This window comes from Rhineura floridana, chromosome 2 (assembly GCF_030035675.1).
Source record: "Rhineura floridana isolate rRhiFlo1 chromosome 2, rRhiFlo1.hap2, whole genome shotgun sequence".
NCBI classification, from domain to species: Eukaryota; Metazoa; Chordata; class Lepidosauria; order Squamata; family Rhineuridae; genus Rhineura; species Rhineura floridana.
The window spans coordinates 145,605,583-145,632,931 of NC_084481.1; the positions used below are offsets into that span (position 1 = coordinate 145,605,583).

The 27,349-nt window shown below is 40.8% G+C and overlaps 1 protein-coding gene across 5 annotated transcripts in view; it reads left to right on the forward strand.

Moving 5' to 3' along the window:
• Positions 1-27,349, forward strand: part of LDLRAD3 (low density lipoprotein receptor class A domain containing 3) — a 207,977-nt gene that overhangs the window by 101,745 nt on the left and 78,883 nt on the right. For 4 of the 5 annotated variants that reach the window (XM_061610791.1, XM_061610792.1, XM_061610794.1 and 1 more), the window contains one exon: positions 2,892-3,026. The exons of the other annotated variant lie outside the window; for it this stretch is intronic. In XM_061610791.1, coding sequence (XP_061466775.1) covers positions 2,892-3,026 — 135 coding nt within the window. The remainder of the gene's footprint in view (positions 1-2,891; positions 3,027-27,349) is intronic. 5 annotated transcript variants of the gene reach the window in all.

Consider the following 27,349-nt stretch of genomic DNA (forward strand, 5'->3'; position numbering starts at 1 on the left):
TTTGGAAACCAGTTGCTATAATCTCTGGATCCATGTGGCAAGCTACTGCATATTAATGCATATTAATAATACCTAATAGACATTCTGAGAGAAGTGGCACAAGATAAATATTCTGCGAGAGGAATATAGACAACAAATGTACATGTGTGCACTACTCTTAGGTCACTGAGCACAAGAAGCAAAGACTATTTTTGAAACATTGCTGCTTGCTGCAAGATATTCCTATGCAGTCTTGGCATGTAAATCCAAGATTTTTTGCAACATCTTTGGTGCACACCAGTTGCCATAATCTCTGGATCCACATGGCATAAGCAAGTTAAAAACACATGCTATTCAAATGCTGTTAAAATGCCTGGGAGAAGAGGAAAGTCTTGACCTGGTACCAAAAGCGCACCTCATCAGGGAGATCATTCCGTAATTTGGGGGCCACCACTGAGAAGGCCCTCTCCCTTGTTGCCAGCCTCACAGCTTCCCTCTGAGTAGGCACCCAGAGGAGGACCTTTAATGTTGAGCGTAGTGTACGAGTAGGTTCATGTCGGGAGAGGCTTTCCATCAAGTATTGTGGTCCCAAGCCATGTAAGGCTTTATAGGTTAAAACCAGCACCTTGAATTGAGCTCGGAAACATACAGGCAGCCAATGCAAGTGGACCAGAATCGGTTTTATGTGTTCGAACCATCTGGTCCCTGTTACCAATCTGGCTGCTCCATTTTGCGCAAGCTGAATTTTCCACTGCAGCCCCAGATAGAGCGCATTGCAGTAATCTAACTTGGAGGTTACCAGAGCATGGACAACTGAAGCCAGGTTATCCCTGTCCAGATAGGGGGCATAGAAGGCCACCAACCGGAGTTGGTAGAAGGCACTCCGTGCCACTGAGGCTACCTGAGCCTCAAGTGACAAAGATGGTTCTAGATGAACCCCCAAGCTATGAACCTACTCCTTCAGGGGGAGTGCAATGTGAGGCGTCCCTCCCTGGCTCTCCCTGTCAGGTTCCTACCTGCTCGTGGTTACTGCCTGTCTCTAGGCACCACCAGGGACTCCACCAGTCCGGACCGCTCTCTCTTATGTTTTCTCTCCCCGCTCTAGCACAGATCTCAACAGATCCCCCTGCTAGGCAACCACCAGTAACGTCCCAATACTAGTATTCCCAGAGACTCTGAATACTGGTATTGTTATTCTCTTCACCGCTGCCACCATTTGTTACAGTTCCCCTTCAGCCTTGGTCATTACCTTACCCTCCCTTCTGGTCTGTGAAACCCCAGCCAAGGATCAGGCCTTTGGTAAACCAAATTAAGTATTTATTAAAGATAACAAAGCTAACAAGATTAACAAGATTTCTTCTTAAGGCACATAAGCATATGGTTTTACTCAATACTAATCCGAACTCCACCCCCCTCCTTCTTCACTCTCTCCTGGCAAACAACTCTCTCAAACCCCACCAAGCAATCCACTCTTTCTCTTCTCCCCCCAGATTCCACAATTCACCACCTCACATTCACCCATTTTAAACACTCAGCCAATCATCTCGCATTCTACTGCCCATTCACTCCCCCTCTTTCACTCCACTTACCATGTATCTTCTAAAACAACACATACCATATATACATTAATATAGGAACATCACATGCAACCCCATCTAGGACAGGTTGGACATCCACCAGAAGAACCACCCACTAACAGCATCTCAGTCTTGTCTGGATTGAGCCTCAGTTTATTAGCCCTCATCCAGTCCATTGTCGCAGCCAGGCACCGGTTCAGCACATTGACAGCCTCACCTGAAGAGGATGAGAAGGAGAAATAGAGCTGTGTGTCATGAGCATACTGATGGCAGTGCACTCCAGATGACCACACCCAACGGTTTCATGTAGATGTTGAACAGAACTGACCCCTGTGGAACCCCATACTGGAGAATCCATGGGGCCAAGCAGTGTTCCCCAAGCACCACCTTCTGGAGCCGACCCGCCAAGTAGGAGCAGAACCACTGGCATGCAGTACCTCCTATTCCCAACTCAGCCAGTCGTCCCAGAAGGATACCATACTTTTGTCAGTTGTGCTGTGCCATGAATTGTTGTGCAAGAGCTAGTAGAAGACTGTGATGTTGTATGACAGGTTGAGCAATGCCTTGTGATTATAGGGATATTGAGATATTGTGCAGTAAAGTGTGCAGTGTCTTGCCTAAATGGAATCATTCCTCTTGTATTGAGGTTCTCTTTTATCACTGCAAGGAAGAGGCCTTCTGCTTGCAAAAGGGCACCTCTGACTCCAACCCAGTGCCATAAGTGAGCATGGCACTTAGAGGACAAGTCCCTGATCTGAGGACCTTAAAATTGACGTGGGAAAAATAGAGGAATAGGATACAGAGTAAAGAGAGAGATATGTGATTGCTTCAGATAGAGATATTTTGGCCTGGCTGCAGTGTGGCACAGCTTTCTGTTCAGGAGAGCAGCATTTTCCAAACTTTTTGTTTCCCATGGACCACATGAAAATTGCTGAGGGTCTTGGCAGACCGCTTAATGATTTTTCTGCTGTTGTAGTAATTCAAGCTGTAATACAATGTAAACAAAAGACACAACTCAAATACAATTAAAACTAAATATGAATATTCAGTGTGATGGATGTGCTGTCTCCCGTCTTCAGTCACATATCCACAGACATGCTGTGGACCTCCTAAATGAGGCTAGTTTGGGAACCTCTGCTGTAGAGATACTGTTTATCTTGAAAACTGCCTCTCCCTAAGCAGCCAGTACTAAGTGTACAAAGCATTGCATTATGAAAGCAGAAGACTGTCAGGTTGAAATTTGAATCACACACTGTATGGGATTACTCTTGTGAATTGTGTCAATCTGGGTGAAGTCTCAAGTTTGAATAAAAAGTTATGTTTTTGTCTTCACAGCAGCAAATCCCTTGATATGCTCTACTGACCGATTTCACTGCAGGAATGGCTTGTGCATTGATAAAAGCTTTATGTGTGACAATCAGGATAATTGCCATGACAACAGTGATGAGGATAGCTGTGGAAACCCTTCAGGTAGGCACTTCCAGGTACTAAATTCTCTTGACCTCATTCTGACTTAATAAAATGCCACTGCTTCCTTTGCTTGGGTTGAAACATTGTAGCTTTCTTTTCTTCTTATTGCATAGATAATATTTAGGGATGTCTGAACAAATACATCTGTTGTTTAGTGGTTTGTTTTCAGAGAAAGACTCAGCTGCTTTGTCAAAACAATATGCTATTTATCTCCTATGGCGTCTTGCCTATGAATGTCACAAATTTTATTTATTTATTTTATTTATTATTTGATTTACATCCTGCCCTTCTTAGCAGGAGCACAGGGCAGCTCTACAAATTCTTGTAGATTATGCATGCTGTACAGTAGACACGTTGCCAGGTCCGTACCACAAGGGGGCATTTGTGGGCAAATTGCCAGCAGGAAGTTTCTTGGTACCAGTAAGAGCTATGGGATCTCCTCACAAGGTGGCAAGGGTTTCGCTCCGATATGACTGCTGGATACACTTGCAGTAGCACAAAGACTAGATGGTCTGAGCTTCAGCATCCCTAGCGCAGCCAACAGGGATGCTCCAGTTAAAGAGCCCAACCCTGATGCCACTGCTAGCAAGCTCTGTTGACCTCTGGGAAGAAGGGAAATGCCTTTGGGAAGCTCAAAAGCAGCAGAGCATGAGGATAACAGCATCCCCCTGTTTGTCACCAGCATTTGGTATTCAGAAAGAGGTTGTTAACCAGTGCCTATCCTTTAAAAAGCAATGTCTAAGGGCCTGCCATATCCAGGCGCATGTTGTGGAGATGCAGACTGTCTTCAGTACAAGTCTAAAATCAATGTCTAACCCTCAAAAAACCAATATCTACAAGCTTACACAGGCAGGTGGCATACATGTAACGAGAGAAGGAGGTGGGTACTACTGCCTTTAATAAATTCTTAAATCTAAAACCCACGTCTTATCGACACAGGTGCTGTGGAGGTGTGTACTGTCTCTAATACAGCTCTAAAACCAATATCCAAGCTTAAAACCAATGTTGATCAAGAACAAGTATGAAGCTGAATTAAAACAAACTCTGTTCCGCATTAGTGCTGTCAGGTTCCCAGTTCGGATGATTTTCTGTCACTCTGTGTAGGCTTCTGGTAGATAGATAGATATAAATGCCCAGGTGTATTTAAAAGATGTTGTATAGTGAGTGGCATGTGCTATGGACATGAATTATAATGTAACCCAGCAGAATTTCTGAGGCCCCACGAAGAGCATGTTCCTGGATATGACTCTGCACATTGCTAAACTGAACATGTAAATATAATGAGCCTCAAATCTCATTTGTGAGGCCTGCTAAATGTTGGATCATAGCTAGGTGTGTGACACACAAATGTCAACCTTTTTCTTAAAATACAGAGGGTTGTATCCGATAGGATAAGTTTTTAAACTTATCTTTCAAAGCTATACACTTTTAAAGTAATGCTGATTTTTTTTATTCTAAAGAAAAAAAATAAGGTGTATAGATGTTGAACCAGTTGTTGATTGTGTACATACAGTGAAGTAGATGCATATGAAATGGTCTTAAACTTTTGATATTTTTGAAGCCGCTCAAGGACCAAATGTTGGAGTTGTACGTTGTCCATCTCTACAGTAATTGGGAAGTCAATGTGGTGGCTCTAGGCAAGTCCAACTGAAGCATTGTCTAAGCACTTGGTTCCCTGTCTAAAAATAGCAGTTACCGCTTAATGCAAAATCTCTGGCGATGAGCAAGATAAAGGTTGTAATACACCTTGCACATTGGAGGCTCTATATAAAATGTGATTAATTGTAATCTATAATGAAGTCTGTCACTCTCTTGATAAGAGTGGAATATAATAGGAATGTATGTTTGGGGGGGGAATCTTCCTACAGCTTTACATTATTTTATGAAAACCATATGGTTGCTATACCTGGTTACCATCTCACGGATGATTTTCTTGCATCATCTTAACAGTGGTTACTAATTCACAGAAAATAATTTTGTCAGCTTTTCCAAGTTTGATCAAGTAGTTGACCCTTTCTTTACTCTTCAGGACTCTGAGACTGAATACATTGCTATATACTTTTCTAAAGTCCCAACTGAATATGCTGCAGAGCATTATAAAAGCTTTGTGGTTTTAGTTTTTTCTTCATTAAGGTAGGTTATTTCTGCAAGCCATATATTGCCAGCTTCAGTTCTACACTTTTTCTTCCTGTGTGTATATGTATTGGTATCTTAAACTGTATACCCAGTAAGACTTTCTTCTGAGGAGTCCATTGGATGGCGCTGTAATGACTTGCACATATAACACACTGATTATTAGTCCAGGCATATGATTTTACTTGGAAAGATGGTATTACAGGAGTTTTTGAAAAGTATATGGGTTTATTTGGGGAAAATACATCCAGTGGGAGTAGATGCAGAGCTTGATCTGTGTTCTTCCATGGGGCATTCTCTCTCTTATTCTGCACATCTAAACACATTCTGACATCACCAGAATGTTCCTTAATATTTAAGAAGCTATTACAAAAAAAGCTGTTCAGAATGATAAATCCTACAAACTAATCTCTTTATAGTGTTCTTATATTTTGGAGAGATGAACTAAATATTTCTGCTTTGTCATTTCCTTTTTTACACACAGCTGGATCTTACCTGTCTTCCTGGGTTTTATGCATTTAAAACATTTATACATGGCGCTTCATCTTAAGTTACAGCAATAGCAGATTTTCTTTACCTTATTTAGAATGCAACAATTGTGTGTTCAAATTATTCTTCCAAGTATTTATTTCTTTAACTGTATCAGTAATTCTGTAGCCACTTCCTTTATTTCTGCTCAAATGGTGCCTTAAAATATATATGTTCTAAAAAATAGAGTGGAAATAAGGACCGCCACAAAAATCTGCTGTTGTATCAATCCAGTCTTTTCTTAGTGGGCTTCTGTGCCTTGTCACATGCTTACGAAAAGCTCTTCTTCCTTTTAACCCCTTAGGCTACTGTAAACTGATTGTCCTTTTATTGCCGTGCTTATTGGTTCCTTAACTGACTCTGAATGATGCTTGCAAAGTGCCGAAGCATGGTGATATCTCTACAATGCTGTTATTAGTTTAATTATAGCATTGCTGCCCAATTACAGGCTGGGTGGTCTACAAGCCTCATTAATTGTTAGTTTGAGTATTATATTACCATGCTGTTGAAGACATTCTCTTTCTGATTAGCATTTTGTCTCCACTCAAACAGTTTCCGAGGAAAGAAGAAAAACCTGGCTATTAACCCCCCCCTCCAGTTTCTGCTGAGACTGCAGTCTGGTCTTCAGTGACTGCCTTCTGTTTTTAGCCATTTTCCAGTTGCTTAAGGTGGAAGGAATAAGTGATCCATTAAAAGATGCAAGTTTAATATTTGTGATTGCCCTCAAGTAAGAGGTTCTCTAGTCTCATGCTAATAGAAAGATTGCAGGATTCAATAATAGCTATTGCAAAGCCCTCAATTGATGTGCATGTTATCCATTCAAGCAACACCAGCACAGGCTGCAGTGACGGGGGGGGGAGAGGAGTTGCTGTGGTCTACAGAACTTCCATCTCTGTCACCAGGAAACCACTCTGTCTCAGAGCTGGCTGTGAAGGCCTGCACCTGGTGTTGAACGAAGAAGACAGGAAACTAGGGTTGCTGCTGATGTACCATCCACCCTGCTCTCTGGCAGCTTCTCTGACCGAGATGGTGGAGGCCATCTTGGCTATGGTATTGGAGGAGCCCAGAACGATGGTCCTGGGTGATTTCATTGTCCATGCTGAGGTTGCCTCTGGTGTTCCAACTCAGGACTTCATGGCCTCCATGATGACCATAGGGCTGTCTCAAGCTGTCACCGGCCCGACACATAGGGCAGGGCACGCCCTCGACTTGGTTTTTCTTTCAGATGGAGGAAGGGGTGGTCTGGAGATGAGGGGAGGTGGACCATTTTCATGGTCAGACCACTTCCTGGTGAAGTTTAGACTTATGGCTCCGATTCTCCCCTGCAGGAATTAGAGACACATTAAGATGGTCTGCCCTCGGAGACTAATGGAATCTACTGGATTCCTGAATGACCTGGGGGAGTTCCCAGTAGATAGAGCAGGTGACCCTGTTGAAGCCCTTGTCACACTGTGGAACAGCGAGGCGCATTGGGCTCTTGACACGGTTGCCCCCAAGCGCCCTTTCTGGCATTATGGAGCCTGGTGTGTACCTTGGTAAACCAGTGAGCTAAGGGCAGTGAAATAGGCTGGACGATGGCTAGAGTGCAAGTGGCGAAAGACATGCTGTGAGGCTGATCAGGCACAAGTAAAACATCATAACCGTGCCTACTGTGTGGCGATGAGGGCGGTGAAGATGGCCCACTTCTCTGCCACCATCACTTCCTCAAGTAGCCGTCCAATGGAGCTTTTCCATATTGTCAGAGGTCTGTTGACATCAACTCCAGGAAATGGAGTTTTAGACCCTTCAGAGGCCCACTGTGAATTGTTTGCAAGGCACTTTGAGGGTAAAGTTGCTCACCTCTGTACCAATCCTGATGCCCCATCCACATCTTCTGTAGTCCGCAGTGAGGTGTCCAGTGCAATGTCTGCTGCAACTTCTTTGGAACAATTTCACTTGATGTGGCCTGATGACGTAGACAAGGTGCTTGCGACAATGCAGCCAGCAATGTGTCCTCTCAACCCTTGCCCTTAGCTTATTAAAGTTTGCTGAGGGGGTTTGACAGAGTGGATCCAGGGTGTGGTCAATGCATCATATACTTCTGTTAATGCAGCCTAATATAGCATTTGCCTTTTTTGCAGCCACATCACACTGTTGACTCATATTCAGCTTGTGATCAACGACAATTCCAAGATCCTTGTCACATGTCATATGGCTGAGCCAAGTATCCCCCATCTTATAACTGTGCATTTGGTTTCTTTTTCCTAGGTGTAGAAGTTTGCATTTATCCTTGTTGAATTTCATTCTGTTGTTTTCAGCCCAATGCTCCAGACTATCAAAGTCCCTTTGAATTTTATTTCTGTCTTCCATGGTATTAGCTGTGCCCCCCAATTTTGTATCATCTGCAAATTTGATAAGCATACTCTGTACCTCCTCATCCAAGTTGTTAATAAAAATGTTGAAGAGCACTGGGCCTAGGACCGAGCCCTGTGGTACCCCACTCGTTACTTCCACCCAGTTTGAGAAGGAACCATTGATAAGCACTCTTTGAGTATGATTCTGGAGCCAGCTGTGGATCCATCTGATAGTTGTTCCATCCAGCCCACATTTAGCTAGCTTGCTAATCAGAATATCATGGGGCACTTCGTCAAAAGCTTTGCTGAAGTCGAGATATATTATGTCCACAGCATCCCCACAGTCTACAAGGGAGGTTACCCGATCAAAAAATGAGATAAGATTAGTCTGGCAGGATTTGTTCTTCATAAATCCATGTTGGCTCCTAGTAATCACTGCATTGTTTTCAAGGTAATTACAGATTGACTGCTTTATAATCTGCTCCATAGTTTTTCAGGGATTGATGTTAGGCTGACTGGTCTGTAGTTCCCCGGTTCCTCCTTTTTGCCCTTTTTGAAGATAGGGACAACATTAGCTTTCCTCCAGTCATCCGGCACTTCACCAGTCCTCCACGATTTCGCAAAGATAATAGACAGTGGTTCTGAGAGTTCTTCAGCCAGTTCCTTCATTCCTAGGATGCAGTTTATCGGGCCCTGCCGATTTGAACTCAAAAGGAACATCCAGCAAGATCTGATCTCTACATATTTTATTTTTCTTTGTTTATAAAAGCATCTATATACCACCCTCAACATAAAAAATCTTTTATATATAAAAGACATTGCAGTGATTTTCTTAATTCTTAAGTCTTTATGATACATATTGAAAAAGATAGATCTAAGGTATATTTTAAGGACAGAATATGGAGAGACCGATTAGTTCCCGATTGGAAAGGGAGTGAGGCAGGTGTATTATTACCCTATTTGTTTAATCTATACGTAGAACATATCATACGGAAAGTGGAATTGGACCAAGATGAAGGAGATGTGAAAACTGGAGGGAGAAATACCAGTTTAAGATATGCAGATGATGCCATACTACTAGCAGAAACCAGTAATGATTTGAAAAGAATGCTGATGAAAGTTAAAGAGGAAAGCACAAAAGCAGGGCTATAGCTGAATGTCAAGAAGACTAAAGTAATGACAACAGATGATTTATGTAACTACAGTTGACAATGAGGGCATTGAACTTGCCAAGGAATATCACTATTTTGGCACAGTCATTAACCAAAATGGAGACAATAGTCAAGAAGAAGGCTAGGACTGGGGACAGCAGCTGTGAGAGAACTAGAAAAGGTCCTCAAATGCAAAGATGTATCACTGAACACTAAAGTCAGGATCATTCAGACCATGGTATTCCCGATCTCTGTGTATGGATGTGAAAGTCCCAGGTTATGGTCTGAAGGCACATGAGGCCAGCTCCCTGCTGAAGCTAAGCAGGGTCAGGTCTGGTCAGTGCCTGGATGGGAGATCGCCTGGGAACCATATGTAAGCTCCCTTGGATTTTATGAAAAGAAAGGTGGGATATAAATGTAATAAATAATAAATAATAATAATAATAATAAAGTTGGACAGTGAAAAAAGTGGATAAGAGAAAAATCAACTCATTTGAAATGTGGTGATGGAGAAGAGCTTTGTGGATACCATGGACTGCGAAAAAGACAAATAATGGGGTGTTAGAACATATTAAACCAGAACTATCACTAGAAGCTAAAATGATGAAACTGAGGTTATCATACTTCGGACACATCATGAGAAGACATGATTCATTAGAAAAGACCTGAACTTACAAGATCTGAATAGACAGATCATGACAGATGCTCTTGGAGGTCGCTGATTCATAGGGTCGCCATAAGTTGTAGTCATCTTGAAGGCACATAACACAACAGCAAGGTATATTTGGGTTAAGCTTTAAAGCTCAACTCACTTCTGTGAATTGTGCCTGAAGGCTGATAGAAACCAGAATGTTTTATGCCTCATTGAGCTGCTACATTTTACATTGGCTAGGGTCTCCACAAAGTCTTCAAGAGCATGCCCACATAGAGTATACTGCAATATTCATCCAAGTTTGAGGGTATGAATAATTGTTTCTACATCTGCATTCAAGGTGAGACTATGCAGCCTTCTCACCAGATGGAGATGGTGGAAAACATTTCTAGCTGACACCGCAGATTAACTTATGCGGCTTAAGAAAGGAACCAGAACGCTCCCTACAAATCGGAGAGTCTTTTCAGATATTTCTGATCGGCATGAACAATCTGATCTCCCCAATAATGTGCTTATGTGGGCAGACAGTATACATGACCTCAGCCTTCATCCAATCGCTAACCACCCCGACACCATAGGACTGATGTCAAAGGTTTTGCTGGTGTCAGTGTAAATTATTACCAATGTGAAACTTGAAGTGTAAAGAAAGAAGACCTGGATGATTCTTTGGAGAATTATGGACTATGTCCTTTGGATAACATTTTTACATCTTAACTTTGTCTTTAGTAATGTGTCTTTATGAACCAAGACCTAAGTCATGAAAGGAGTAATTTCTTAGTACTTTCCAAGAAAATAAGAGAAATCTTTTGAAGATAGAACACTTCCTATTAGTTCACCTAGAGCAATACCAGTTTCTTTATCAGCTCCTGGAATATCAAATGTGAATAGTTCAATCCAGAAACTTGACACATTACATAGAAGGAAATGAACTAGGATCAGAATCCTTCTGTGTGATGGATTCCAAACATGGCTGCAAATGGTGCAGGCACATCCTGATTTGCAATAAAATACTGCAGTTTCTTATTTCTAAAATGGAAATAGCTTCCAGCACATTCTGCCTCATGTTGAGCCTGTAACCAGTCCTTTACACATGGCAGATTGAAATACCTTTAAGCTCATATGGCTACAATATTGCTTAGACTTCCTGATCTCTTACAGCCCAATTCTGGCTGTGTTAAGTTTCCTTTTATTGAGTCTGTCTTTGGCTTGCTATTTATGTAGGCTGTAAACTGAAGCTTAAGTTGCAATTATTGTACATTAGCTTAGTCGAAATGCAGCCTACATCTGGAGTTTAATAGTTAAAGGTAGACTAAATAAAAAGCAAGAAAATTATTCAAGAACAGATACAAATGAAATGACACCAGATTCTTAATTAAAGCAAGCCTGTGCTTGTGCATATTTTAGTAGCCACAAATAGCTTGGTTATAGCATCTGGTGTTCAGAAGTAGCTTCCAGAAAGTTTTATCAGCTGGAAATAATTTTTCATGATAAGTTATTCTCTTGCCTGTTTCACTCTATTTTTCCTCAGTAAAATGTGCTTCAGTAGTCTTTAAAAGAAGAAGTGAATGTATCATTTTAGGGGACATGTCTTCATGATGCAAAGCAGATATGGCAATTGTTGAAGCCATCTTTAAAGTGATGTCTGTGATGAGTTAATCATTGAATGACACTACACCATTGTGCAACTCTCTTGCAGTTGGGGTAATTTGAGAATTTATACAGAAATTAGACAGTTATTCATTCTGTTTTGATTTAATAATAATAATAATAATAATATATTTAATTTATGTGTCGCCTATCTGGCCAATGGCCACTCTAGGCGACGTACAAGTAGGCAATTAAAACACAATACAAAATACAATAATACAATATAAAACAATACAGCAGCGAGAACAATAATAATATCGGGTACGAGGCATTTCAATCATAGCAATTAACCCTCCCCGGAAATCCCGAAGGCCTGTTGAAAGAGCCAGGTCTTTAAGGCTTTACGGAATACATTTAGGGAAGAGGCGTGCCATAGATCTTGTGGGAGGGAGTTCCAGAAGGTGGGGGTCGCCACTGAGAATGCCCTCTCTCTAGTACCCGCCAATTTAGAAGGGCGAATAGTTGCGAATTGATTTGGAGAGAAGTGTTCATTTAAAGCAGGAAATTTTTGATTGATGGTGAAAGAGGAGAATGTTTCCATCACAGCCTGGCTTATCTTGGATAATCTTACAGGATTTATTACAAATAATTCCACATATACCTTTCTCTTCTTGTAAACTGTCCTCTTCCTTCTGAACGTTTCCTACATCAACATTATGTCTAGTTTGGCTCTCTGCAGTCTCTCAATTCTTTAGAATCACTATGTGTAGTTCAGCAAATATTAATGTTGCATAACATAGGACTTGCATGCCTTAAGCGTCATTATTGGTTAAAATTCCTTCCCCTTTCCCAGATGATGGAGCTTGCAATACACAAATACTCGGAAACAAGGTTATCAAGTGTGTGTTCAACCTGTGCACCGCTGTGTAGCTCTTGCTTGTAGGAGGCAACTGCAGAGCAACCTGGCATGCTCGCCCAATAATCCTCCTTGGCCATGTCCTGGTAGGCTACAAGTCAAGTGATGTGCCTTGACCCCCACTTTAAAAGCTTCCAGTTCAGACTTGCTTGCTCACCTTGGCAGCAAGATGACCTGCTACTGCTGAACAGAAATCAGTTTCAACTTCCACCCTGAGCTGTGCAGGAGCTGGCCCTAACACCATGCAGTGTGCTGGCTCCTTCTGCTGTCCATCAGGCTTGATGAGCTAGATCCTTAAAGATACCGTTCTTTGCCAGTTTGTGTTCAAACCTAGCACATATCTTGACTTTTATGATGTAACTACTGTGGCTTTTTTTCCTAACATAAAGAACCACAAGCAATTGAAACAGACAGTTGAAATCTTCTAAATTTTTCAGTTTGTGTGAACTTGGTTTGTTAAACTTACTTTTCTCTAGGTGTTTCGGCTCTATACTACTGGAGTATGAATACTGGCCTTGTTGATGATGGAAACATCAACTTTGCTGTTCTTTCTAACAATAAGTAGTAGTTTTTATTACTTTGTTTTATACTGAAAATAAAGTGTTCAAGTCTTTCCTTTTGCATTCATTAAAACTTGTAAAAAGTACATTTTATTTAAATTTGATTTGATTTTCCTCATTTACAATAGTTTTTCCAAGAACAGCTTCTGCAAGTTTAAGCTGTTCTTGAGAAGACAAAGCAGCTTTGAGGCCTGATTCCAGGTGCAGTTGGCAAAGATCCATACCACAAAGCTGGCCACTGTAGCTATCAGGATGTATTTCACACAGAATAAAACTGAGCGAGCTACTGTTCTTCCTATAAGGGAACCCTGCAGAATAGCAGTCGGGGAGCAGAAAGCTTTCAGGACAGCTGACGGCTGTTCTCATTTGGGGCTGTCAATTCAGACTTTTCATTGCACTAGATTTCACACCAAATAAAACCTAAGTGGATTTTAATATATGTGATATATTAAACTGATTTGTGCTAATGTAATTCTGGCCATTGTGTGCTGGTGGGAGTGAATAATTGTTGGCATCCAGCATAAAATACTACTCTCTCCCCCTCCTTTCTTCTTTAGTAATGTGTCTTAAATATGGGAAACAATAATACAAATCTATTCCTTGCATATTGTTTCCCCCTTGTGATCTGTATGCTGTGCTATGACTTTGAAAAGGATAGAAATCCAAATATTTCCTCCTTTTATCATTTACCTTTCTCTATTTAGTTTACTTAATTGGTAATTCAATTAAAAACCTCTTGATATATTAAAAAGTACTCCTGATTAATTAGGAAGTAAGACTTAAGAAAAAATTGATACGTGCTTAGAAAAAATGCAAATGTCCCATACCATCTTCCCTCTCACACACGAGGAAATGCCTCTTCTAATATGGTTTACCTGCTGCATCATGTGAATGCATAATATAAAAACAAAGTTAAAATGGGTTTTAATTCAGAACTATGCATACTTATGAGAGATACTCTATTAATTATTCATTCATTAATTCCGCACAGGGTACAATCCTGTACTCATTGCTTTGTTAGCTGAGTGGTCTTAGGATGAGGGGGAAAAGTCTTCCAACATAACCACAAATGAAGAACCGCTGCCTCCTGCCAAAAACACCCATGGAAATGCCACCAATCACTGCAGAAAGGCTTTGCCAGTTGAGTTGCACCCATGGATCCCCCAAAATGGGATGGAGTGATGGGTGGCACAGGAGAGGAACACTGATTCCTGGCCCCCTCATTGCATAGACACACCCACAAGAGCAGCAGGAATCTATGCCCGGATAGGACCTGGCATAAGTAATTCCCCTCCCACTGATTCCAGTAGGAAGGAGCTGGGTAAAATGGAGGTCTCTCTTCCTGTCACACCTTTCTTCTGTCTTTCCCCTCCCAAGCTGGGTATAGTTTGGTTGCTGCAGACATTCTGGAGCTATAATTGGAATGGTTTCCCCAACCCACCCCTTCCAGTGGAAAATATAACTACAGGGTTGCTCTGTTAATGCATTAAGATGCATTAATAGGGTGATTGTCTACATAGTTGTTTATTGTTCTATGAAAAATGATCTTTACTAAAGGTATAGTCAAAAGCTTTCATTCACATAATTCAAAAGGCCACCTTGTCCTCAAATTTGATCCTCCTCCTACTTACCTCTGGTGCAATAAGACTTCCCCCATCTCCATCCCCCGCATCCTCCCCAAATCTGCTCTGGAGGGTTAGGGACCTTTGCACTGATAGAGCTATTTATTTAGTACTATGTTGAATACAATCCCTTTGCTTGGTGTAGAAATGTACACACTTTTTTAAAAGTAAGATTGATGTAAGTCAAAAGCTCACACTCTCATACAGCAACAGAGGTTTATCTATGATATTTATTAACTTTTGTTTCAGAAAGTAACATGTATATCTCACCATTTAAGATAACTATAGAATGGACTTGATTATGGGAACCCTTGTTGGAATTTGCTTGGTATTCAGATTTTTTTATATGAGCCATTCCAGGGACTGAGGTGTTCGATAGTGCAGTCTCTTGATTAACAAAGGCATATCACACTGCAGGGTTCTCTCTGGAAGAGAGCTAGTTCTCAGCAGGAAAGATTCCAGCAATGGAAGCTGTGAAGCATTAATTTGCCCACCTACTTCCAGTCGTTTATCAAATCAATAGTAGCACTGAAGTTAAGAACACAAAGGGGTTAAAGGTGGGAACTCCTTACTTTATTGCTTGTTCTTTTCCTTACTCTTTTCCATCGCTTCTAAGCAACAGAAGATGGAAGCATGATGCATGGTTATTAATGTTCTGTCTCTTGTCTGCTTGGTGACAAGGTGTTTTCTATCACAGGCTCGTGGCATGTAGAATGCTTAAATATTCCTTAGACCACGTATATAATCATTTCTGCATGGATCAATCAAATGTATCCCTTTCACTGGTTGGAGAAAGCAGTTAAAAATTTGGTTGTCAATGTACAACAAATATTATGTGGTAGCTATTTCAATAATTAGCTGTTTGCAGGTTGTTCAGAGGAGTTGTGGCCACATAGTTCATCACAGGTTGGAGCTGGGGATTTCCTTTTCTTCTGGGGCAAAACAGATTTCCTTCTACTTCCTACTCTTCTGCTTTTTTGAAAAGAAAAGAAAAAGTAACTGAAGATGTGTACCCGTCTTTCTCTTTTTCGGGAAAAATAATATGATCCACTGGGGCACAAAATATTGCAACTATTCATTCTCCTGCCACAACACCCAGTTTCTCCTGAAGAGAAAAGAGGGATTAAACTCTCTCTCTCTTGCATGTGGTGTGTGTGTGGGGAGAGTATGCTGGAGAATCGGTATAGCCATTGTACTTTAATTACTGCTGCTGTCAAAACAGCCTCTGTGCATGGATAGTTCCATAATATTGGTCATATTTTCAACATATGTTCTGAAGTCTTGATGAAGCACCATAGGTGTATAAACTTCTGTTTAATGATCAGTTGTTCACCATCTGACCTATATAGTGGGTATGAAATACTGAGCTATTCCACCCGCTTTCATCATGACTCATACTTAATTAGTATAATTGAGAAGGAAGCAGACTGGGTTAAAAATAAAAACAAAATGAACCATGGAATAAAAGATGTTTGAAGCTCTGACATTTTGACAGTGTCACGGCCCTGGCTTTGAGCTCAGAGTCAGCAGAGCAGGGGAAGCAGGCTGAGGCTGCTCAGTGGGGACTTGGATAAGGCTCCTGACACTTACTGCAAGGCTGCTGAGCTTGAAGCTGATGGGCAAGTTCCTACAGAACCAGAGCCATGACACTAGTATTCGCCCTCCCCCCAGCATAAGAAGCAGTGTGCCTCCAGCACTGTCGTACCTGTCTGATGATGCTGGGAGAATGCCAGGTGGGAAGCCAGAGAAATAAGAAGAGCCCATCAGCAGGTCAAGGAGTTGGCCCTTTAAGAATTGGTATCAAGCAATTCTTAGGGAGGGTGAATTGGAGGCAGAGACTTCTAAGGTCTCAGCTCACCTCCGGTCTTTGTTGGAGCAAGTTGTTTACTAAGAGCTTTTCATGGTGCCGCAACTAGTGGCTTGCACATACCATCTATAGTCAGATCCAAATTGCCAAGGTGACTAAGGGATCACTACTATGAGTTGACATGATGTCTGAATGGACAAACCATGGTTTGTGTTTGGAAGCCAAACCAGAATATGAAACCATGGTTTTGCAGAGGGTTTGTAAACAATAGTTTGCAATATAACTTGATGTGATATCCACATTGACAAACTATAGCTCAGGCTGGAGGAGCAACAGAATTGCTAACCAAAACTTTGTCAGCTAGATATATATCCAGGTCAGGTGAGCCTTGGAATTGATGTCCTAGCCCAGCTGTGGTTAGACTTTCGTTTCTTGTTACCAGTATTTTCTCTTTTCTAGATTTACCATGTGAACTTGTGCAGTAAATGAAAGTAATAATACACATGTCATGGGTATTTCTGCTGATGCTTTTCTGTATGTGATTAGCACAGAGAGAGCCATTTCCTGAACAGTTTTGGCACAAAGGATATGTTTGGCAGCAACATTTTCCTGTATGACACCACCTTGAACAGAATATTATGGAAGGGGGAGGACAGGGAATTCTTGGGAAAGAATTAGCATATTCTTGGGTTTAATCGTGATAGCTTGAGCAGGTTGTATGCTTTTACTGGAGCTAGATCATCCCATTCCAACTCGGGGCATGACTGAAGGCTCTTTACTAAAAGTGCAGGTTTAGGAACATATGCTTGTACTTACCAAGTTGCAGGCTTAAAATTCTTTGTGGCACTCCAGAAAGGACAGACTTTGAAACTGAGTTCTTGCCACTCTATTTTCTCTCTCCCTTCTGGAACCTGTGTAAATAGAGGGAGGGAGAGATTAGGATTGTAGCTGCTGGCCCCACTGCTAATCTTCATGGGTTCAAGGTTGCATTTGCACAGGGTCCTGCCTATATATACCTGCCGCCCTGGGCTCCTACTGGGAGAAAGGTTGGGATGTAAATCTAGTAAATAATATATATACCTCTTGTGTTCAGTCTATATCCTGCAAAAAATGTAGGGTACTGATCAAGCACAGGGTGCCTATATACATTCAGCAGTGTGCAAATGGGATTTGAATGTATGGAGGTATGGGGTAGCAAAGCCAGGAGGCACAGTCCCTTTCCCTTAGTTGAACAGCTTGTAAACATCTGAATAGGGTTACTGTATTCTCAGGGAAATGTCTGGCTGTTGCTGGAGACTGGATGTCTTGCAATTTGGCATCTTTGCAAGAGCATTTTCCTCTACGTAGCCAAAATTGTGTGCTACAGTGTCTTGCTACCATGTTCCTGGGGAAGGCATAACCAGATCCCTTCAGCAATGCCAGACAATTTGTAATTAATATACTTCCTGTTCAACCCTGTTCCTCTTTGTTTAAGGACATCACACAAGAGAATGAGCATGAGCCTCGTTCAAATCTAACTGTGTGTGTTTTGGCTAATTACTACTTTTCAGCCTCAGCCCCCTGTTATATGGAGGTACTGTAGTAATATTGGCCAGCCTACTTTGCAGGGTTTCTATAAAGATTGCAAAAATAATTTACAAAAAGAGCTGCTTTTTCCTTATTGAGAGCATCTGCAATAGTCCCTACTTTTGTTTAAAAGTGCAGTGTACCACTTAACCAAGCAGCTGCTGTTAGCAAGCATCTTTGGTAGACACATGTTTCACATACACATCAGGAGTCTCATGATTTTGGATCTTTAGGCAGTGGTAGTAGTGCGCCTTGGCAGATTTATCCATTACTTTGCACTCACACGGATCTTAAAATGAAGATATTTATTGCACGCACCATGAGCAAATCATAATATACACGTTTAACACTTTAATGAGGAATAGCTCAGCAACAATACATATCTATTATGGCAGTGGAGATAGATCAGTAACAATATGCTTTTCTTTGGTTTGAAGGAATTAGCCAATTCTAACCATAACTAAATTAACTCGCACACACAAGACAAACACAAAAGGTGTTAGAGGGAGAGGAGATGGGGTAGGCACGTCAGATTGTTCTTTCTCTTTGGGCTCGCTTTGCAGACTAGGCCTTTGCAGTCACGCACAGCTGGGCAGGGAAGACCAGAGGGTGGCTTCTAAAATTCAGTTACAGAGAGAGAGAGAGAGAGGAAGCCAAAAGCAGATCTGAAAATACAGTCTTGCTCAGAGATAGGAAGAGGGAGTAGAGGGGGCTACAATTTGTAGGGAAGGGAGCAAAGTTATCTTTCCAGCCTTGCTGGGCGATAAAACTGGAGCAAGAGAACGAGGGTGTGTTGAAGGTCCTGGGATAGGCAGTGAAATAGCAGGGAAAGCAGGCAAGTGGTAGCCCTGAACATATCTTCTTGGCAACTATAAGAAGGATCTCTGCTTAAGCTAGTAGGGATCTGGGGAGGCAGGTGGCTAGTGTCAGTGGAGGAAGAGCAGAGACAGATAACAGAGTCAGACCCTGGCAGCATCCAGGAAGTGATTTCAGGCAGAGTGGAACTGAGCAACCAGAACAGGAAGTGTGCTCAGGAGCCCAGTTTTTATATCCTTTCGGACAAAAGCTTCAAAGCAAATTCAAAAATTAAGCGGATCAGGGAGATATTCCTAGCTAGCCTTACTTAGTATAGCTCTGCAGTTCATGGCAGGATGGGACAGGTCCCTACACTGATGGGATTTTCTTTTGCAAAGACATGTGGTTTTAGTCACTCTGTTAAATTATTAGTCTCTTGATTTCCTGAGGGGCACACTATTTAACGATTGGCCCGAGCTATGCATATGACTTGTTATAGCACCTCCACTGAGATGACCAATTTAACTCCTTCAGCTAATTTTTTCCCCATCAGGCAGGCCTCCGTTCTTTTATTCCAAAGTGAACCAAACTGAAGCTGTTTTTAAAATCATGTTCACCAGTGTTCTTCACCCTTGGGTCCCCAAGTGTTGTTGGACTCGACTCCTGTTATCCTTAGACAGCTTAGTCAGGGATGATGGGAGTTCTTCAACCTTGGGTCCCCAGATGTTGATGAACAGTGATGTAGACCATACTGGAGTGGAGTGTCTCTAAGGCTTTTGAGCTGGCAGCCTGCCAACATTTCTGTTCTCCCTTAGTAGGCAAAGGTGGGTGCAGCAAGCAAAACTAGGAGCAGCTGTTGCTTCTGCTGAGGACTGGATGGCTCCTTTTCCCCTGAGAACACCACTCAGGGCAAAACAAAGTAAACCTGTTCTTTGAGCCCTTCCAGCCCTGTCTGCATGTAGCTGATACTGGAAGAGGAAAATCCCTTCTCCAGCAAACCAATGTGAACAGAGAAGGATTATTAAAAAAATGCACTTCTCCTTCTAGCCAGCAATTATTTTTCAGCGGTATAACACCTTTAGTGAAATATAAGTTAACACACATAACCACCTAATTCAGGGATGGGGAGCCTGTGGCCTTCCAGCTCTTGTTGGACTCCAGCTCCCTCAGTCCCAGCCAGCATGGCCAGTGGTTAGGTATGATGGAAATTGTAGTCCAACAACATCTGGAGGGCCATAGGTTCTCATCCCCTTGCTTAACTATATGCAGTACCTTGTACTATAAATACAAGCAAATGTGGAAAGGTTGAAAAAACAGGGTCACAACCTCTATAATTCTGAACTTTTAGCTGGGATTGCCATTCCATTCTCAAATGCCTTTAAATGAAAATAGATGTTGTTAAATTCAGGTGAAAATGTTTGACGAAGGCATGCTCATGGCTTATTACCAATCCCTACGTTTGGGGGTTTATAGTGCTTAGTAGTGTGTGCTTATGCTTTGAGTTCTAGTTTCTAAACAAAAAAATAAAAATCTAATCATATTCACCTAAATTTCATTCTCCTAATCTCTTTTAAATTAAATTAGCAAAATTCAATCAGTAGCAGACTGTAGACTGTTACAAAATGTTTATCTTGTTTCTTAAGGTGCAAAGTATATACATGCTGTCCCTTTAATTTGAGCCTCGCTGTCAGATAAATGCTGAACTTTTGCTTTGCTTCATCAGAGCACCACTAAATTATGTGTTAGAGATGGTTGCCTGTACTAATTGTTGTCCAGAGCTTGTATTGATTGGTATTATACAGCCACAAGAGTGGCTGTATGCTATATAGCCAGCATGGATTTTTCACATTCCGCAGTGTTAAATTGCAAATAACCCCATGCCATTCTGATGCTTTTCGTAAGCTCATTACAAAACAAAACCTTACAAAACGTATAGTTCTGAACTCAGAAATGCTTGCTTAACAACCCTCTAAATTTTCATGGTGATACACAAAAGAGTCAGAGAGGATCGAGAGTTCAAAATATAAAAAGAGAGGGGGGAAACACCAGACCCCTGCTGGACTTTTTTCTGTCAGTGTTCTCCTAATTTGTTGAAATTAATTAAAAATCAACCATGTTCATAGAGTGCCTGTAATCCTATTACTGACCTTGCCCCATACTCAGACCGTCATCTTCTGCAGTTTAATAGTTTAACAAATGCCTGTCTGATTTTTAATCAATTTAAGAAATTTAGCATTGGAGTGAATGGCGTGCTCAGTAAGAACCGTCAGTGTTCTAAAAGCCAGACTCACAGCTACTGGGCTTGCCTAATCAAGGGGCCACACCCACACCAGACTTTGATTTCATGTGAGACAGTCATGGCTTCCCCCAAAGAATCCTCAGAAGTGTAGTTTGTGAAGGGTGCTGAGAGGAGACTCCTTTGTCTAAAGGACGAAGAGTCTATTGCACTGCGTTGGAAAGAGCATTACTACGACCTCCGTAATCGTAACTCTATTGTGGCTGATGAGGTCTTCTTGCAAATCCCACAACAACAAATTAGAGATGAGCTTGCAGTATCCCCTAATTTGGATGAAGTCAGTAAAGCCATTAATCAAATGAAGAATAACAAAGCTAGTGGACCTGATGGGATTCCTGCTGAAGTCTTTAAAGAAGGTGGGCCTGAACTTACACAACTTCATAAGCTCATCGAAAAAATATGGATGAGGGAGGAGATCCCAGAAGACTTTAAGGATGCCATAATTATCACTCTTTTCAAGAAGGGTGATAGAACAGATTGTGGGAACTACCGAGGCATCTCTCTTCTAGCTACCGCAGGTAAAATCCTTGCAAGGATCCTCGCAAATCGCCTCCTACCTATCTCAGAAGACATCCTCCTTGAATCCCAAAATGGTGTCCGCCCTTACAGGAGGACAGTGGACATGATCTTCACTGCATGACAGCTTCAAGAAAAATGCAGGGAGCAAAACCGACCTCTGTATATGGCGTTTATTGATCTGACTAAGGCCTTTGATACTGTAAATCGAACTGCTCTCTGGACCATCCTTCTGAAAATTGGATGCCCTGATAAATTTGTGAATATTTTGCGACTCCTCCATGACAGCAACAGGTTTGAATAACAATGGCTGTCAGAGTGATCCATTCAAAGTGGGATCAGGCGTCAAACAGGGATGTGTCATTGCTCCGACCTTATTTGCTATTTTCATCGCCATGATTCTACACCTTGTTGAGGGGAGACTTCCCACTGGTGTGGAAATCACGTTATCGAACAGATGGAAAGCTTTTTAATCTCAGTATGCTGAAAGCAAAAAGTAAGGTAATTACAACCTCTGTCATAGAACTTCAATATGTCGATAATAATGTAGTCTCCGCACCTTCAGAGAAAGATCTTCAAACTATCTTAAATGTCTTTGCAGAAGCATATGAAAAGCTTGGCTTCTCGGTTAACATAAAAAAACCCAAAGTGCTTCATCAGCAAATGCGAACCAATTCCTCTGTAGCACTGTCAATCCAGCTTAATGGTGCGACGCTGGAGAATGTTGATCACTTTTCTTATCTTGTAAAAGCTGACATCGATGCTGAAATTCAGCATTGTCTGAGCTCTGCGAGTGCTGCATTCTCCTGAATGAAGCGTAGAGTGTTCAAGGATCGGGATATTCGCAGGGAGACCAAAATGCTTATTTACAGAGCCATTCTACTACCGACCTTACTGTACGCCTGTGAAACATGCACCATCTATAAATGCCACTCCCAACTTCTTGAAAGATTCCACCAACGCTGCCTCCAGAAAATTCTGCAAATTACTTGGGAAGATAGACAGACTAATGTTAGCGTTTTGGAAGAAGCAAAGACCACCAGTGTTGAAACAATGATCCTCCAGCATCAGCAACCGGCCATGTTGTTCAAATGCCTGATCACCGTCTTCCAAAGCAGCTACTTTACTCCCAACTTAAGGATGGAAAACGGAATATCGGTGGACAGCAAAAGAGGTTTAAAGATGTTCTCAAAGCTAATCTAAAAAAATGTAACATAAGCATTGAGAAGTCTTGGCCCATGAGCATCCCAAATGGAGGTTGGCCATTATCAAAGGTGCTATGGACTTTGAAGAAGCACGAGTACAGGGTGAAAGGGACAAACGAGCTAAGCGGAAGGCATGTCAAGCAAATCGTCATCGTGACCATCTTCCATCTGGAAACCTATGTCCTCACTGTAGGAGGCTGTGTGGATCCAGAATTGGTCTCCACAGTCACTTACGGACCCACCGTTAAAGACCTTACCCTGGAAGACAATCTTACTCAGCCACGAGTGATCGCCAATGCATTAATAATTCCCCTGAGAGAGCTCCAGTGGCCAGAGTGGTTTAACAGTCAGCTGCTCTGATTGAAGCTCTGTGAGGGGAACAGGGCATCTCCTAGCAACTCTCAGCATTCAATGAGAAGTGCAGCAAGTCTTCCTAAATTTGTGGTGCTATTCATATTTTATTTCCAGTGTCCATTTTATAACTATTTTTAGTCATTGCATTCACTCCTTCACAGAGAATCCTTTTTGGATTTCGTTTTTTCCTCTCTGTCCTAGTTTGAATGAAAGTGAACTCAACAAATATGTAGTGCAGGCTTATGATTGCCACTCCTTAAATCCTTCAGATCTTTGAAAGTGTTCACAGTGTATGGACTTACATATTTGCGAATGCTGGCCCTTTGTGTAGTGAGAAGTTGAAATAATAGGGATGGGCACTGAAAATACTCCATCTTGTGACAATTGCAAGGGCTAGTTATATCTCCTGATGAAATTATCTCTTTTCTTGAGCATTTTTCTGGTGCCTGAAACGCCATATCACAAACGGGTTTATTTAAAAGTAAACAAATGAGACCCTGTTTCCCTTAAAAATATTGGATGGCTATTTAAACTTTGCGTGAGAGGAAAACAAGCCACTGAAAAGAGAGGGGTTTTTATCAGGTCTTTAAACCCTGCTTTATTACCACTTACAGTATCTTTGAACTCTGGCTTAATTTATCAAGTGAATATGTAGCAAATGTAAGAAGTGAATACGTAGCCTGAAGAAGACAGCTTTAATATTGTTCATTCATTTTATTTCATTCATTCTCTTTCAGTATAAGGAAGACTCCTTTGGGAGAAGTTTTTTATTTGTCCACTGTCTTCCAGCCTCTTTGAGTAGGGCTGCTGGCAGTGAAACGGCACCAGTAGTCTTCAAGTGCTTTTTGTCACAGCAGCTTATTTACTGAAGAGAACACCTACCCTAGTTTACACAAATCTGGTATGTGGCTACACCTGAAAACTGATTGGAGTTACTACTTGGAATTGGTAGCTATGGTATTTAATCCACACACAAACTGATAAAATCATTCTCAGACATGCATGCAGTGTTTCTAACCTGCCTAACCTAGGATTCAAAGTTACCATTTTAGGCTGCAATCTCATACATGTCTACTAAGTAGTAAACTCCACTGAGTTAAATGGGACTTTACTCCCAGGTAATTTTATTGAATTGCAGCCTTGGTCTACAACAGGGTTGGTTAAAACTGTAGTCTGAGACTAAGACTGCAATGCAGTGCACACTTATCTAGGAGTAAGTACCATTGAACCTAATGGAGCTTTCTTCTGAGTAGGCATGTAGTGGATTGCAGCCTAAGTCTTGAAGAAGGCTGTTTTTCACAGTCACGGGCAAATGAGTTCCTGTCTGTGTTGCCAAGACTCCTGGAGGTTCAATCTGGAGTTTTAAAGAAACTTTGTTACATAAGACCAGAGAGCACAGAGTCCAGGAGTTTCTGCATTATCTTGTTGCAATTTAATAGTTGGTGCTAGCAAATTTTGCTTGGAGATTTGCCACACATTTCTTCTCCTTTCCCCCTGCAACTCACTCAAGGATGGCTGGAGAAAAGCCAGCAAAAGTATTTCTTGCTGAGACTTTAAGGCTCTCCAGAGCCACTAGGTCTGTGGAAAAGTGATCTTTGCCTAACAGCAAAACTGTGTAAAATGCTTTGTAGGCCAGTTCCCTCAACAATCTACTGATGCTTCTATCATTTTCATCACTTATTTTCCTGCACGTTTGGTCTTTTATGCATATGTTAACATGTCTCTGTATGCTGCTTTTTCTTCTTGGTATGTCTAGAATTCTGTTCTTTAAAAAACTGTTCTTGTGGAAATATGCAGAGCAAATAAGCCTAAATTTGTGTGTTTGTGGTATGTGTGGGTAGGTGGATGGATTGAAAGACAAAAAGGTGTAGGGATGAGGCATATGCATGCTATCAATACTAAAGTCCTGGGGAGGAAAAGTAGGCTTTGCAGATTGAAGACTACACACACTCCAAAAATGACCTGTTATATTTTCCAGAAGGTCTGCTATCTGACCATCTCTTCTAGACTTTATGGAGAAAGTGTATAAATACAATCCTCTATGATGAAATTCATCAGGATTCTGAGACATACATTGCTGCTTGAAAAAGGTTCTTCAGTTTATTTGTGACTGCAGCTCTCAAAAATCCTATGGTAGTGTTAACTGGACTAAACCAAATTAGAATAAGAAACTAAAAGCATAACATCTTACATATAAAATGACATCTGAAAAGGAGAATGAGAATTGCTTAACGTGTGTAATTTTTAAAAATCTTGTTTAGCTAAAATGTTATCTAGGAACATATTTCTTTTCATGCATGTAGTGTTCTCATTAAAGCATATATAGTAGTTCCCATTCTTCAAAGCAAATTCACTTATTTGCCCATTCATTCATCTCTCATTCATGCACAAGTAGGTTTAACCAGTCTGAAAGAACATCCTTCTCGCTCTCCTGTTCATTGAAAAACTTTTCATTTGTCCTCTTAAGTAGAGTGTCTTGAAGTAGCTGAGTCTCTTTAGGTGGCCCTCAGGTCTCTAGTCAATTGAAGGGAATCCTTTAATAAGTTGAAGAGTTCAGAAAGGGCAGATTGATGGATTGGTTGGCTTATTCTTGAAGTTATTCAGCTTCTTTCTCTGTTTCTGTTTAATTAGGAATACATTCTTGGGCACTTGCAGTGATCTATCGGTGTTAACAGTAGGTTCTGATGATCAAGAAAAGATCCACTGTTGTAATTAACCAGTTGTATGAACCTCGTATGAGCTGTATTAACATCAGGGCTGAAAACTCACATGAAATCATAGGTCTTCTTCCATGCACTTGAAAAATCACACAGAGAAAACATATCTGTTTCCAGAATGCAGGAAAGATTATTATTATTACTGGTAATTTTTTTTTTACCATTAATTTTTATTCAAATTTTCAAAAACAAAACAAAACAAAACAAAAATAATTAAACAATAAAATAAAATGTTGACTTCCGATTTGTCGCAGATCAGTTATAGGTCTACAATATATAACAAACCTGTCTCTTAAATTATATTACAAAATCACTTTCCTCCAGTAGTTATCTTAATTAATCATCAAATCTCATAAACATTACTTTATTCTTTCCACAAAAAGTCAAAGAGAGGTTTCAATTCCTTGAGAAATATATCTATCAATTTTTCTCCAAATAAACATGTCGATTAATCCATCTCATCAAATCTGTTAGGTCCAATAATTTCAATAGCCATTCTTCCATTATCAATGTTAATTCCATCTTCCATCTTCAATAATCCTGTTAAGTCCAGTAATTCCAGTATCCATTCTTCCATTATCAATATCCCATAATAATCTTGCTGTCATAGCCATAGTCATATAATAAGAGTCTGATGGGAATTTCCTTTATCACAAATATTTCCTTGCCATCAATTCTGAATGTGTTGCTGAAATATTGTTGTAAAGTCATATCTCTGTTCTTCTTTTTTACGAAATGCACTGGCACATCTCTTGAGAGTTTTTCCATTGTCACATATCTGTAATTAATTCCATAGATTTTTTCTATGTCAAGCTCCATCACATCATTCAAGTCCAGAAATTTAGCCAAGACATTGATAGCTTTATCTCTAATATCTTCATTAATTTCTTCAGAGACAACGTTGAATTCCAAACAGTAAATTTTATCTCTAATATCCATAAACTCCAAGTCTTTTTCCAGTTCCACATTTGTTCCAATCTCCAGGGCTTGCATCTTCCCTTTAATTTTTCTTTTTTCATCTTCTAATGCTTGTCCAGTTGTATCTCTGATCTCATCAACCTCCTCTCTCACAAGATCCAGCTCCTGCTTCATTTTGCCAAATTCAGTTTTCATCTCCTGTCTACCCTGTCTCAGGGTTTGTTTTGTTATCTCAATCTCATCCATTATTTTCTGAAGCATAATTACTTCCAGGATCTCTGCCACTTTATTGATTGCCATTCTTAAAACCACGAAGAAAAAAAAAACCACTTATTCTAGCAACAATTGGGTTAATATTCCAAGCCTGATGACATCACAGTGTAGACAGCACAGCCTGCCTTATCTCTTATATGTTCAGGAATGCAAAACAAATTTAGTTCACAGCATCAAAACAGTTAGTGGCATCGTGAACAAGCAGATTCGTCAAAATGAAATAGACCAAAAAAAAAAATCCCAGACATATAATACTCCAAAAGTTCATAAATCAGATTTATTTATTTATTTTTCTCCTCGGAATAGAAATCCCTCATCCGTTTGTATCTTTAAAATGCACAAATTCCAGGCCAGCTTTTTGCAATAATAACAAAGATAAGCTTTTTCAATTTCT